This window comes from Pygocentrus nattereri, chromosome 21 (genome assembly GCF_015220715.1).
Source record: "Pygocentrus nattereri isolate fPygNat1 chromosome 21, fPygNat1.pri, whole genome shotgun sequence".
Classification (NCBI taxonomy): Eukaryota; Metazoa; Chordata; class Actinopteri; order Characiformes; family Serrasalmidae; genus Pygocentrus; species Pygocentrus nattereri.
The window spans coordinates 372,037-386,344 of NC_051231.1; the positions used below are offsets into that span (position 1 = coordinate 372,037).

General features: G+C 44.8%; 1 protein-coding gene across 4 annotated transcripts in view; it reads left to right on the forward strand.

Annotated features, from left to right (window-relative positions):
• Positions 1-14,308, forward strand: part of chd5 (chromodomain helicase DNA binding protein 5) — a 131,457-nt gene that overhangs the window by 97,858 nt on the left and 19,291 nt on the right. For 2 of the 4 annotated variants that reach the window (XM_037532257.1, XM_037532259.1), the window contains 9 exons: positions 1,978-2,150; positions 2,817-2,991; positions 4,331-4,417; positions 4,559-4,647; positions 7,616-7,749; positions 9,177-9,321; positions 9,950-10,109; positions 11,304-11,383; positions 13,725-13,923. In XM_037532257.1, coding sequence (XP_037388154.1) covers positions 1,978-2,150; positions 2,817-2,991; positions 4,331-4,417; positions 4,559-4,647; positions 7,616-7,749; positions 9,177-9,321; positions 9,950-10,109; positions 11,304-11,383; positions 13,725-13,923 — 1,242 coding nt within the window. The remainder of the gene's footprint in view (positions 1-1,977; positions 2,151-2,816; positions 2,992-4,330; positions 4,418-4,558; positions 4,648-7,615; positions 7,750-9,176; positions 9,322-9,949; positions 10,110-11,303; positions 11,384-13,724; positions 13,924-14,308) is intronic. The other 2 variants (XM_037532258.1, XM_037532260.1) reach the window with 1 other exon arrangement.

Consider the following 14,308-nt stretch of genomic DNA (forward strand, 5'->3'; position numbering starts at 1 on the left):
CCCATTTCCTGGACATGGATTAGGCCTAATCATGGACTAAATTCAGTACAAATTGAAAATTAGCGCTGGAAATTCTTTTTAGTGTAGACTTTGGCTTAATCTGGATCTGCAAAAGGAGCATTATACATATCGCTGCTGTCGGAAGAAAACCTCGTATCTCCAAAACGGTCACTTTACAGGAGAAGGAAAAAAACTACTTTACTTTTAATGGAAGTCAGTGGAACCAGAATGTTTTCCAGGTAATTTTGGGCCGTTTCCTTTTCATTAAATTTACACACAGTGTAAGGATAAACATTTTCAAATGATGTCAAAAACAGAAATATGACACAAATAGAGATACGAGGTTTTGTTCTGACAGCAGTGACATACATATTATTAACATCACATATCATTACGTATGATCCAGAAACTCAGAAATATTAGTTTTCATTGATGTGAGCCCTTTTAAAATGTTATGTTTAAGTCAATTTGTGAGCAACTAACATAAGATGTTTACTGATATCTAGTTCAGCCAAATACATGTTATTGCATCAGTACTGCAGTGCTGTAATTCTACTCTAGAACATTCTTGAATTCAGAACCATCAGCCAGCTGCGTTTTTCACACTATGGAATTACATAGACACACACACTAGTGAACACACACACTAGGGGGCAGTGAGCACACTTGCCCGGAGCAGTGAGCAGCCCTATCCACGGTGCCCGGGGAGCAGTTGGGGGTTAGGTGTCTTGCTCAAGGGCACCTCAGTCATGGACTGTCGGCTCTGGGGAACCGATGACCTTCCATTCACAGGGCCGGTTCCCTAACTTCCAGCCCACGACTGCCATTCTGTGTGAATATAGACAGATTTCTATAGATATCTAGAAAATATAGACAGTTTTCTTTACTATCCAAAACAGCTAGTGAACCTACACCTATTCTGAAAAGTTAATGATGGTAAAGGATTAGTCAATCCAAAATAAAAGTTTTGTCTCACAGTGCCCTGCATATACTTATCCACCAAATATATATATATATATTTTTTTTTAAAAAGCAGATACCTTATTACAAAAATGTCAGAAAACAGTGTCTCAGAAAACAGGCAGTGTATTCATAAGCATTTATTGTAACATTACATTTACAGCATTTGGCAGACGCTCTTATCCAGAGGAAGTAAAGGTAGTGTTGGGAGTCTTGCCCAAGGACTCTTATTAGTATAGTGCTTATCCAGGCAGGGATTGAACCCGAGTCTTCAGTATAGAAGGCAGAGGTGTCAGCCCATACACCATACCAGCCACGTGCTCCTGTGCGGCAGCTTTTAGAAGCATTAAACTCTTTAGACGTCTTGCTTCACCAGCACTGTGAACAGTTCTGATATGTTTCTCTAGAATAGCACTTTCACATCAAGCCACTCAGAATTTCTGAGGCTCTGTTCACATTTCCAGGCTGAAGTGGCCCAGATCTGACTTCCTGCCTTAATGTGACTCAGATCTGGTGTTTGTGATGGAATTTGTTTTTAACATCTCCTGGACCTGACTATCTCACCTATTCGCTCGCTCGCTCACTCACTCACTCACATTTGGCAGGCTGAAGATTCTCCACATGGGTGCGCCATTAGCACTCAAAAAGCTTTTGTTGCTTAATTAGAGCAGTGTTTCCCATCAGTAGCACTGTTTGTCCTCATTTGGCACACCTGACTGAGCTGATCGAGCCTTTAGGAGCCTCTGAATGGAGGAATCGAGTGGATCTGATTAGAACTGCAATAAAACTCTGCAGGAGAGTCAGCAGGAGCAAAACTCATTAACAGCCACTTACTGCACACATTCTTACTGCACACCTGTAGGACTGCACACCGTCTGTCCTGGGTTAATAAACATATCTTGAAAATAAAAGAGAGGAAAGGCGGCCTCCACACTTTGAGCCTATAGAGTGTCTCAGTATGTCTTGTCTGTTGCCTGCCGTGTGTGTGTGGCGTTAATTAAGCTGTGTGTCCTGTAGGGGACAGTAAGGACGGAGAGGAGGGCAGCGTGATCCACTACGACGATGATGCCATCTCCAAACTGCTGGACCGCAGCCAAGACGCCACAGAGGACACGGAGATTCAGAACATGAACGAGTATCTCAGCTCCTTCAAGGTGGCGCAGTACGTGGTCCGGGAGGAGGACGGAGAGGTGAGGGGAGGGGCGGGGGGTCTCCTTCAGGTCCTTCTGCCTTCACATCTGTTGTCTGTAGTGATGGGAAATTTTGAATGGGGAAACTTTTGGTGCTGATACAGTTTAGAAATTTCCAAAATGGTTTCGTTTGAATGGGATTTCCTTTGTTGTACGTGTTGAATTTCTCAGAACATTAATAATTGTAACTCTATTCTGGGAATTATTATAACTTCATGCCAGGAGATAATTATTTTATAACTTCATTCTTGAGATTCATTTTAATTGTAACTTTATTCTGGATGGTAATTTTATTATGACCTCATTCCGGATGGTTTTATTATAACTTTATTTTGGATAGTAACCTTATTATGACTTTATTCTGAGTGGTCATTTTTATACTCTCTCTCTTGATGTTATACATTTTATTTTAGAATCAGCTTTAAAGTGCAGGTCTGTTTATGATCCTGACCACATTGAAAACATCATCATTTTTTCGCGGCTTCCTACCATCTTAAAACCTCTGAAGTTGTAGTATATCATAGCATCATATAGTAATTTAATATATGTATCTTGGCCTATATCGCTCATGGGCAATAAGTATTAATAACTGAACTGCCAGTTTTTTGTCCTGACCGTCTAGTATTTTATTAACTTTATATGTCTGGGACGTCCACTACTCCACAGGAGGAGGTTCAGAGGGAGATTATTAAGCAGGAGGAGAATGTGGATCCAGACTACTGGGAGAAGCTCCTACGGCATCATTATGAACAGCAGCAGGAGGACCTGGCCCGCAATCTGGGCAAAGGCAAACGCATCCGCAAACAGGTCAACTACAACGACACCTCTCAGGAGGACCAAGGTACACACACACATACATACACACACACATACACACACACACGCACACACACACACACACAAACACACACTACAAAGAAGAAAATATGTGTTTTAATTGTACAAAAGTCTAAAACATATGATGGCATTTTAGTGCTGTGTAAAATGTAAATAAAAGCAGAATGCAATGATTTGTAAATCTAATAGACACATATTTTATTCACAGTAGGACATTTTACCATTTCCTGAAAAACATTAACTCGTTTAGAGCTTGACGGCAGCAGGCCATCTCAGAAAAGTTGGAAAATGAGCAGCAAAAGGCTGGAAGAGTAAGTAGTTTCCAAAAAGACTTTCAAATTTTGGTTCATCTGACCACAGAACAGTTTTCCATGCTGCCTCAGTCCATTTTAAATGAGTTCAGGCCCAGAGAAGGTGGCAGTGTTTCTGGCTCCTGTTTATATCTGGCTTCTTCTCTGCCTGATGCGGCTTTAACCTGTTTGTGGATTGTAGAGTGAACTGTGTTCACAGACGCTGATTTCTGGAAGTGTTTCGAGCTCATGCAGTGATTTCAGTTCAGAATCAGGCCTGTTTTTAATGCAGCGCCGCCTGAGAGCCTGAAGATCACGAGTGTCCAGTACTGACCGTCGGCCTGGTCCACTGCGTACGGGGATTTCTCCAGATTCTCTGAATCTTCTGATGATGTTATGTACTGTAGATGGTGGGATTTCCAAAGTCTTCACACTTTTATGTTGAACATTTTTCTAAAATTGTTCCACAATTTTTAGACGCAGTTTTTCTCAGGTTGGTGATCCTCTGCCCATCTTTGCTTCTGGGAGTCTCTGAGAGTCTCCGCCTCTCTAAAATGCTCTTTTATACTCAGTCCTGTGAGTTAGTTCCAAATTTGCTCCTCCAGCTGTTTTTATTAGTACCACTTACTTTTCCAGCCTTTTGCTGCTCCTGTTCCAACTTTTCTGAGATGCGCTGCTGCCGTCAAGCTCTAAACGAGTTAATGTTTTTCAGGAAATGGGAAAATGTCTCACTTTTAACATCTGATACGTGTTCTGTTATATATGGGTCTACTATATTTACAAAGTATTGCATTCTGCTTTTATTTACATTTATTTATATTTTACACAGCTTCCCAACTTTTTTGGAATTGGGGTTGTACTTAATTACCATTTAGACCGGACATTAAATAAATGAAGGGTGGTCTCCGACTTTTGCACATTACTGTATATTGACACACCTTGGGGCGACCTCTCAGTGCTTGAGCTGCTTTGGGTCTGGATGGACAGCAAACATGGGGATGTCTGCAGTAGTGAATGTATGTTTGTGCTATTTCGTGCTGGTTTGGCGCTCAGAATGGCAGGATGATCTTTCAGACAATCAGTCCGAATACTCTGTGGGGTCCGAGGATGAGGATGAAGATTTCGAGGAGAGGCCTGAAGGTGAGTAGCATTTTCTTTACCCACTTCCCTAAAACTCACACCACACAGATGTCTCAGCTGGGCTGTAGCTGCCTGGCTGATAGCTGAATGTATGAGTGTTGATGGGCGTTTCGGGTTGTAAATGTTGCATTGCTTTATTAGGAGGGCGCCGGCAGTCCCGCAGGCAGCTGAAGAGTGACAGGGACAAACCACTGCCCCCACTACTGGCTAGGGTAGGGGGAAATATAGAGGTGGGTATTTTCATGAACTTTACTAGATTAAAGGATTTATTTGAGAAAATTTCATATTTGTAGTTTTCCTCTTACCCCAAATATAGTTAATCAGCTCGTTCAGTGTCTGAATTTCGCTGAAGTTTTGGCTGGAGCTGTGAGGCTAATGTAGCTAATAATAATGGAACATTATAGCTGCTAATTGATATGGTCAAAAATAGGCTTAAGTACACTATATTTCCAAAAGTTTTCACTCCCCCACCCAAATCATTGAATTCAGGTGTTCCAGTCACTTCCATGACCACAGGTGTATAAAGCCGAGCCCCTAGGCCTGCAGACTGCTTCTACAGACATTAGTGAAAGAATGGGTCGCTCTCAGGAGCTCAGTGAGTTCCAGCGTGGTGCCGTGATCGGACGCCACCTGTGCAGCAAGTCCAGTCGGGAAATTTCCTCACTACTAAATATTCCACAGTCCACTGTCAGTGGAAGCGATTGGGAACGACAGCAGCTCAGCCACGAAGTGGTCGGCTACGTAAAATGACCGAGCGGTCAGCGGATGCTGAGGGGCATAGTGCGCAGAGGTCACCGAATTTCTGCAGAGTCCATCACTACAGACCTCCAAACTTCATGTGGCCTTCAGATCAGCTCAAGAACAGCGTAGAGAGCTTCATGGAATGGGTTTCCATGGCCGAGCAGCTGCATCCAAGCATTACATCACCAAGCGCAATGCAAAGTGGAGTGCAGTGGAGTAAAGCGCCGCCACTGGACTCTAGAGCAGTGGAGACGTGTTCTCTGGAGTGACCAATCACGCTTCTCCGTCTGGAAATCCGATGGACGAGTCTGGGTTTGGTGGTTGCCAGGAGACGGTACTTGTCTGACTGCATTGTGCCGAGTGTAAAGTTTGGTGGAGGGGGGATCATGGTGTGGGGGTGTTTTTCAGGAGTTGGGCTCGGCCCCTTAGTTCCAGTGAAAGGAGCTCTTAAAGCTTCAGCACCAAGAGATTCTGGACAATTTCATGCTCCCAACTTTGTGGGAACAGTTTGGGGACGGCCCCTTCCTGCTCCAACATGACTGCACACCAGTGCACAAAGCAGGTCCATAAAGACGTGGATGAGCCAGTTTGGTGTGGAAGAACTTGACTGGCCTGCACAGAGTCCTGACCTCAACCCCATAGAACCCCTTTGGGATGAATTAGAGCGGAGACTGTGAGCCAGGCCTTCTCGTCCAACATCAGTGTCTGACCTCACTAATGTGCTTCTGGAAGAACGGTCAAAAATTCCCATAAACACTCCTGACCCTTGTGGAAAGCCTTCCCAGAAGAGCTGAAGCTGTTATAGCTGCAAAGGGTGGGCCGACATCACATTAAACCCTAAGGATTATACCCTATGGAGCGAATACTATTGGCAATATAGTGTATGTTGCATTGTTGCTTAGCTGGGGTCAAATTCCAACTTTTGAATACATTCAGCAAAAACATCATGGCAAAACAGCAGGATAAACCCAGGCCTGGTTGTCCCATGGGATTTTAAGGGCATGTGCTTGGGCCTCATGCCACTAAGGGGCTTTTTGCATTATTCCTGAACGCTTGCTTCATTTTCTTTTCCAGTCACAGTTTAGCAGCTGTTTCACAGTATATTAGAGCTGAAGGATTAAGTGTTTTATATTGATATTGCTTTTGAAAGAATGCAGTTGTCAATTGGCAGGAGCTGCAATTTTTATATTATATAATATATTATCAACAATGTTGTTCTAACAGGTTTTAAAAGGGGGGAAATAACTAATAACACAGAGCTTGTAAGCTGCCTTTAGATAAGTTAGACCAATCAGAAGCAACAAAACAGCCATGTTCTGTATATATGACATCAGAACCATCCCAACTAACTGATATACAGTGTTCAAGCTTCATACCAGAAAAAGTGGGTATTCTGGTCTTCTTAGGCAAAAATAACAAACCTGGAAATTTATGTGTAGAAAATTACTGCATATAATTGCAAACACAATATTGGTCAGAAAAATCGGAATTAGATATTTTCCCCATTTGTGCCTGGATGATCTGTAAACTTGAGACCTGACAGCCTGAATAAAGTACAGGATATTCACTCCCAAAGTCAAACAGACCCAGGGCAGGTCAACACACTTCCTTCTGGACAAAATAAACGAGAAGATAATAGCAGTATCAGCCTAATAATGCAATGAACAGTGCATGGGGTAAGATGTTGACTGATCGGCTAAATTTGCAGGACATTTTGGCTCCGTTTGCATTTCCAGGCTGAAGTGGCTCAGATCCGATTTTCACCCTAATGTGGCTCAGATCTGGTGTTTTCAGCACCATGTGGACACAAATCTGATCTGTTCAAATCCGACCTGAGCCACTTTCATTATGTGGTCCTAGATCAGACACGTATCCGATTCGTGACCTTAATGTGACGTTCAGATCGGAATTCATGTGCTTTTTCCCCCATCATTCAGCGTTACCATGGCAACAGCGCCGACCAGCCGTTAAAGCCTGTAAACGGTGGAAAAGCAGCTCATCTCACCTTTTTCTCCTCCGTCTGGCTCTAATAATGAAGCTGAGAGCTGATCAGAGTTAATGATCTTCTCAGCGAAGCTCGTTCTGCTCGTTAGTTTGTGCTGATGATGCAGTGATTCAGTCACGTGACGTCACTGAGTAGGAGGAGCTCATGAGGGTCAGTTCAGGAGCCGGTTCATCACATTAATGACAGATTAGAGTCTCTGACCTAAACGAGTGAGAACCATCAAGTCAGAGAGACCGGATCTGAGCAACGAGGCCTGTAATGTGAACGCAGCCTTTGTCAATTAATTTTTCACCACAGTGTTCCTATAACAGCTTTGTGTGAAATATATATGTATATATTATGTCTGTGCTACATCTACTGCTGTTCTTATTGCAAACACTTCAGACAAGAAGAGTTAACTTTTCATCATACACAGATTAACAGTACAAATTGTATTGATGGATTTTCTGTAGGTGCTGGGTTTTAATGCACGTCAGAGGAAGGCCTTCCTGAATGCGATCATGCGCTGGGGGATGCCTCCGCAGGACGCATTCAACTCACACTGGCTGGTCAGGGACCTGAAGGGCAAGAGTGAGAAGGAGTTCAGGTACCGTTGTACACTATATCAAACAAGCTTTTCCATCTATTTAACTCTCAAATGCATTTCTTGCATCACTTAGCAACCCTGACCTCCATTGTTTTGGTAATGTGATAAAATATATGAAAATACACCCGTTGTCAAAAAATAGTTCCACCCAGGAGGAAGTGTCGGATTGCCATGCTGTTCGGAAGGACTGGAAAGGTTACCAGGAGCAACAAGTGATTAAAAGTGTAGATCGATATGGGTGATATTTATTGAGATACACATACAGAAGTAGTGTCTCTCAGTTTGGCGTCGGGCCGCCGTGTTTGCTAACGCAGAGTTGTAGAGGTTCCTAATGGTGTCCTGTGATGATCCATTCCAGGCAGCTTGAATATTCCCACGCAGTTCCTGCAGCTTTTGTGGTCCAGGTGGAGTGTTGAGCATGTCCAATAGCATCCCACACGTTTCCAATCATGGATAGGTCTGGTGATGCGGCTGGCCATGGCATAGTATATGGCATAGTCTTCAAGGAAGCTCTCGAGTCGGCAGCAGCATGCGGACAAGCGTTGTCCTGCTGGAATAGCGCACCGGAGTGTGCGTTCAGATACGGAAGGGCTACTGGATGCAGGACCTCATTAACCTAAGTTTGGGCTGTTGAAGTGCCTGTAATGAAGACCAAACGTGATCTGCAAATTGCACCCCACACCACGACACCAGGCCTTCTGGACGTGTGACTCCTGACCGCAAACCGTTCTTCTTGGCGCTGACCATGTCCACACATGGATCTGTTGGTCGTCTTCACCAAGATAAAAGCGGGACTTGTCACTGAAGATGACCTGCTGCCATTCTGTGTCACTCCATGACAGTCTGGCTCCGGTGCAGTCTTTGGCGATGTTGACGTGGTGTTAAGGGTGGTCTTCGTAACGGTCTGCGTGTATGTAGTCCTGCGTCGTGCAGCCGTCTGCCAACGACGCTGCCACTAACAGGATGAGTCACGGAGGGCATCACTGCTCGCTGAATGTCCGCAGTTGTGGCAATTGGGTCATTCCGCAGTTGGACAATCCGTCGGTTCTCCCTCCCTGTGGTTCGTGTAGCTCACCCACATCCTTCATGTCGGTGCGTGCCTTCTTCTATCCATCTTTTATACTGTCTGGACTTTATGGTGCGCGGTATGTCGAGAAGACAATGCCGCTTCCCGGAGCCCTACAGTGCGACCCCTCTCGAACTCTTCCAGCGATATAGCCCTTCCTTGCTTACGTCACGTGCACAGCCGAGCTTGAAACTTTAATCCGCATGTCTCACGATGTCAAATCTGCCCATCAAATGCCATTCCTGTCAGGTGATTCCTTCTGGGTGCACCTGTTTAGTTGACGATGAGTGTATACGCATATAAGGGCTAATTAATGTTGCTTATTAATGCTGTGTCTTTTGTGTCTGTCTCTCTGTCTCAGAGCATACGTGTCTTTGTTTATGAGGCACCTGTGTGAGCCGGGAGCAGACGGGGCGGAGACGTTTGCGGATGGTGTACCAAGAGAGGGTCTGTCCCGACAGCACGTCCTCACCAGGATCGGAGTCATGTCTCTGGTTCGTAAGAAGGTAAGGTCTAATTCTGCTTGTTTCTGTCTGGGTAGTTATCTATAGTTATCTACAGTATCTATAGGTAGTTACGGTCTATAATGGAGGAAGGAGATACGTTATCAGCTAACACCAGCTAACTTTGTCATTGTAGACACATAGTAATATAGTTATAGTCATTTATATATACAATCATCATAAATACAATACAAGTAAATTTTGGGTTAAGTTAATTGCACCTTTTCAAATATGAGGTCCCCTATTCACAAGTTATATTTTTCATGTGTATTTCTCGTTTTCACTGGACTCATCTAAAATGTCTTTATTTTTTAAAGCTTCCTATTATTTTTTAAACCTATGAAGGTTTTACGTATCATATCCTCACTTTACAATCGTTTTTATAATTGACATTATCCAGATATTCCAGCTCCAGATGTTTTAATGCACTACAGTTTCTCCTTTGCCTCAGTGCAACACATAACAAACACTTCACATTAAAACTGGAATCGGAGCTCATCCTCACTCTTACATGACAGACAATACAAGTAACAAGTAACAAACTTTTAGGTACCCAAATATATAATACAGAAGAATTCACTGTCCAGCAGAAAAGATGCATGTGTGTGTGTTTGTATGTGTGTCTGTGCAGGTCCAGGAGTTTGAGCACGTTAATGGTAAATACAGTTCTCCAGAGCTGATTCCTGCAGGCCTGGAGCTGAAGAAACTGACTGAGAGTCTATCATCTGACCCCAACACTCCTGTTCCAGCCAGCCCTGCTCCAACACAGCCCAGCACACCTGTACCCTCAGGTGGGCCTGGCCCATATTGTCTTGACTACCAAAGATCGTATCGCTATACACACTGATGAGCCATTGTCCATTTTATCAGCTCCATTGACCGTATAGGAGCACTTTGTAGTTCTGCAGTTGCACATCGCCACCTAGTGTCCTGAAGCAGCACTTAGGCTACGTTTACACAGCAGGTCAAAGTGGCTCAAATCTGATTTTTGTTTGTCTGGTCAGATGATCTTTTAAATGTGGTCTGTATGCGACAGTCTGAACAGATCAGCTCCTAAACTGACCCTCATGGTCAAAAGATCAGGGCGTCTCGCGGCGTCACGCGGCTCATCCAGAGGTGAACAATCACAACCGCCAACGAACGGCAGTCGCTCCCGGAGGATCAGCTTCATCTTCACCAGCATCACAGAAGCCACCATGAAGCTTCACTGACCGACAGCTGGGCTCGTCACCCAGTGTGTGATCAGTCTCGCTGTAGAAAGGGCGTGGCCACTTCTTCGGTTTGGATTCTTTAAATTTTCCTCTCAGACTTTTAACTGTTCGCTGACTCTGCGGCCTCGTTCTCCTGCGGCCTCGTTCTCCTGCGGCCTCGTTCTCCTGCGGCCTCGTTCTCCTGCGGTCGCATTCTCCTGCGGCCTCGTTCTCCTGCGGCCTTGTTCTCCTACGGCCACGTTCTCCTACGGCCTCGTTCTCCTACGGCCTCGTTCTCCTGCGGCCTCCTGCGGCGTTCGGATGGTTCTTTAGAAACCTCTTCAAACACGGAGGGTTTTGATGAGTCTCTGTAATTTTTGTACAGAAATATCAGCCTAAATGTTTCTGAGTCTCAGCAGCGTGAAATTATGATGAATATGGAGTTGGATTGATGTAAAAGTCGTATGAATTCCGACCCGGCTGACACATCGCCGCAGATCGGATACGGACCAGATTTCAGTACCACACATGGAAGCGTCTCAAATCGGAAGTGAAAATGTTTCTGTTCACACTGACGCTCAGACACACATCTGAGTCACACGTGAGGAGAAAGATCAGATTCGTGCCGCTTTGACCTGCTGAGTGAACGAAGCCTTAGATACTTGATAAATACCTCAGATGTATCACAGAGAGTCAGAAAAACGTTTGATTTTCATAAATCAGTGTTTTATTGTCAGGTCAATGAGTTTGTATGTGTGGACTATGCACTGACTGCAGGACATCTGTGTTTCACAGACAAGCCTGAGGGTGGTGCTGGTCCTCAAGAAGACAAAGAGGCCACTGACCAGGAGAGCACCAGACCTGCAGATTCTGAGGTGAGGTGACTGTCAGAGGGGCCTTTAATATTTACAGATTTGGTCGTGTAAATTCATTTCTCATTTTTTCCAGCTCAAGTAGGGTTCAAATTTCACAATACCAGATTTTTCCATTTGACCTCATTAGATTTTTCCCGTTTAGTCATCTCATATTTCACCCACTAGTTCGGACTCCCCCAATCACACAATATTACCAGCGCTAGGAGGGCAAATGCGAACACAGGCTTCCTCTGAGAGATGTGAAGCGCCACCACATCTTTTTGAACTGCTGCTCATGCAACGTCATTGGACTGCCAAACACGCTCGGAGGAAAGTGCTGGAAACCGGCCGTTCTGTCACATGAGCTAACAGGCGCCTGCACTGACGACCATCACGCTGAGTGATGGGGGAGACGGGGTGCCGTGCTACTCACCCAGAGAAAGCTAGGCCAGTTGTGCTCTCTTGGATCTCCTGATGATAGATTAGACAGTTGCACCACACGGGAACCCCTCATTTACATATTTTTACTCCTGCTTCAGTTAAAGCGGACTTTAAATGTAAACTTGCATAGCTGATAATTATGTTGGGTATAAAATCAGACAGATGAACTCAGCAGTGAGTTTATCACAATATACATTAGAATAAAGTCATATTCATAATTCAGATAAACATAAAAAACTATGAAAAGTAACAAGAATTTCTTGCACTGATTGGTCAAACCAGGAGCTTTTTAACTACATATAATACTGGGCTTCCTCGAGGAGAGGCTTGGAAATGGAGTGAATTCCCAGCTTCCACCATCTAATCTTTGGCTCTGTCTTCACTCTCTTCCTCTTCTCTGTTTCTAATCTCATTCTACAGACAACCACCCTATGCTGCCTTGCTACACTTTCCCCTGGCACCACTTTACAATCTCCAATCTCCTTTAGGTGGCATCTCCTGCTAAGGATATAATCCACCTGTGTGCACCTCCCTCCACTCTTGTATGTCACCCTGTGTTCTTCCCTCTTCTGAAAATACGTGTTCACCACAGCCATTTCCATTCTCTTTGTAAAATCTACAACCATCTGACCTTCCGCATTTCTGTCTTTCACACCATACATACCCAGCACCTCTTCATCCCCTCTGTTCCCTTCACCAACATGTCCATTGAAGTCTGCACCAATCACTAATCTCTCCTCTCTAGGGACACCACCTACCACTTCATCCATCTTACTCCAAAACTCCTCTTTCTCCTCTAACTGACATCCAACCTGTGGTGCACATGAACTGACCACATTCAAAATCACACCATCAACCTCCAACTTCAGGCTCATGATCCCGTCTGACACTCTCTTTACATCCAGAACACTTTTCCCAAGCTGTTCCTTTAGGATTATCCCTACTCCATTTCTCTTCCTCTCTACACCATGATAGAACAGTTTGAATCCAGCTCCAATGTTACTGGCCTTGCTTCCTTTCCATCTGGTCTCCTGGACACACAGAATATCTACCTTCCTTCTCTCCATCATGTCTGCAAGCTCTCTGCCTTTACCAGTCATTGTCCCTATGTTCAGAGTCTCTACTCTAACCTCCACACTCCTGCCTTTCCTTCTCTCTCGCTGCCGTCTAACCCGCCTTCCTCCTCTACTCTTTGATGGTCTTCGACCTACAGTAGTCCAATTTCCACCGGCACCCTGCTGGTCAACAGCACCGGAGGCGGTCGTTGTTAACCCGGGCCTCGACCGATCCGGTATGGCATCATATTTATGATCCGCATGATAGTTTTGGCACAAGTTTTACACCGGATGCCCTTCCTGACGCAACCTTCACCGTTTATCCGGGCTTGGGACCGGCAGCAGCAGTACACAAAGTACACCCCTAATGGCTGGTTTAGTTTTGGTTGTGCACAAAGTGAACTGCATAAAGACATGGACTGACAAGCTTGATGTGGAGGAACTTCAGTGGCCTGCACAGAGCCCTGACCTCAACCCCACTGAATACCTTTGGGAAGAATTTGAAATTCGATTGCAAGCCAGTCTTGCTCGTCCAACATTAGTGCCTGACCTTACAAATGCTCCTATGACTGAATGGGCACAAATTCCCAGAGACACTCTCCAACATCTTGTGGAAAGCTTTCCAGAAGAGTGGAGGCTGTTGTAGCTGCTCCATGTGCCAGTAGTTTGGAATAGGATGTCCAACATGCTCATAAAGGTGTGATGGCCATGTGTCCACATATAATGTGTTATTAAGAATGTGAAGTTTTATTCAGGCTCCATCTGGTGGTGGTTAGGCTCAGAGAGAGTTTTGCTAGGCCTAATTAAAGCTCCACTGTGCAGATATATTTTTCCTCCTGGCATCTCTCCTCATGTCCTCCTCTCAGACACCCAAAGAATCAGAACTGTCCCCTACACCCGAGAAATCCAGTGAGAGCGAAGAAATGAAGAGAAGCAACCCTGAGGAGAAGAATAATGTAGAGAGTGAAAAGAAAGACAACACGCCCTCTCCAACAGAGCCATCGGCCAATCAGACGCAACCATCGTCCAAACAGACGGAGCAGTCCACCAGTCAGAATCAGACAGGTAAGAAACTTTCATTTTCAGTAGCCAGGTTTACATGCAATCTGATAATCCGTCAATAATCCGAGTCGGAATAGTCTAGTCTGATTGAGGCCATTTGGAATACAGTTTCTATCCGATTGAACAAGGTGGATAATCCTGTAAATAATCCATTAAATATAAGAATAATATCCGTGTAAGCGCCTGTATCCGATTACATTCCCTATCAGAAAGTTTCAGTCTGTTCTGCATGAGCGTCGCGTCACAGTGAGAGTTTATACCGTTCGACACGGCGGAGCAGAAACTGGTCTGCAGAGGAGACGAAGTTCATGCTCTGATCTTTAAAAGACGGCGGCGGGACGGACGTCCAGCTTATGCGTCTCAGAGCACGACGTCTTCCTCTCGGCCT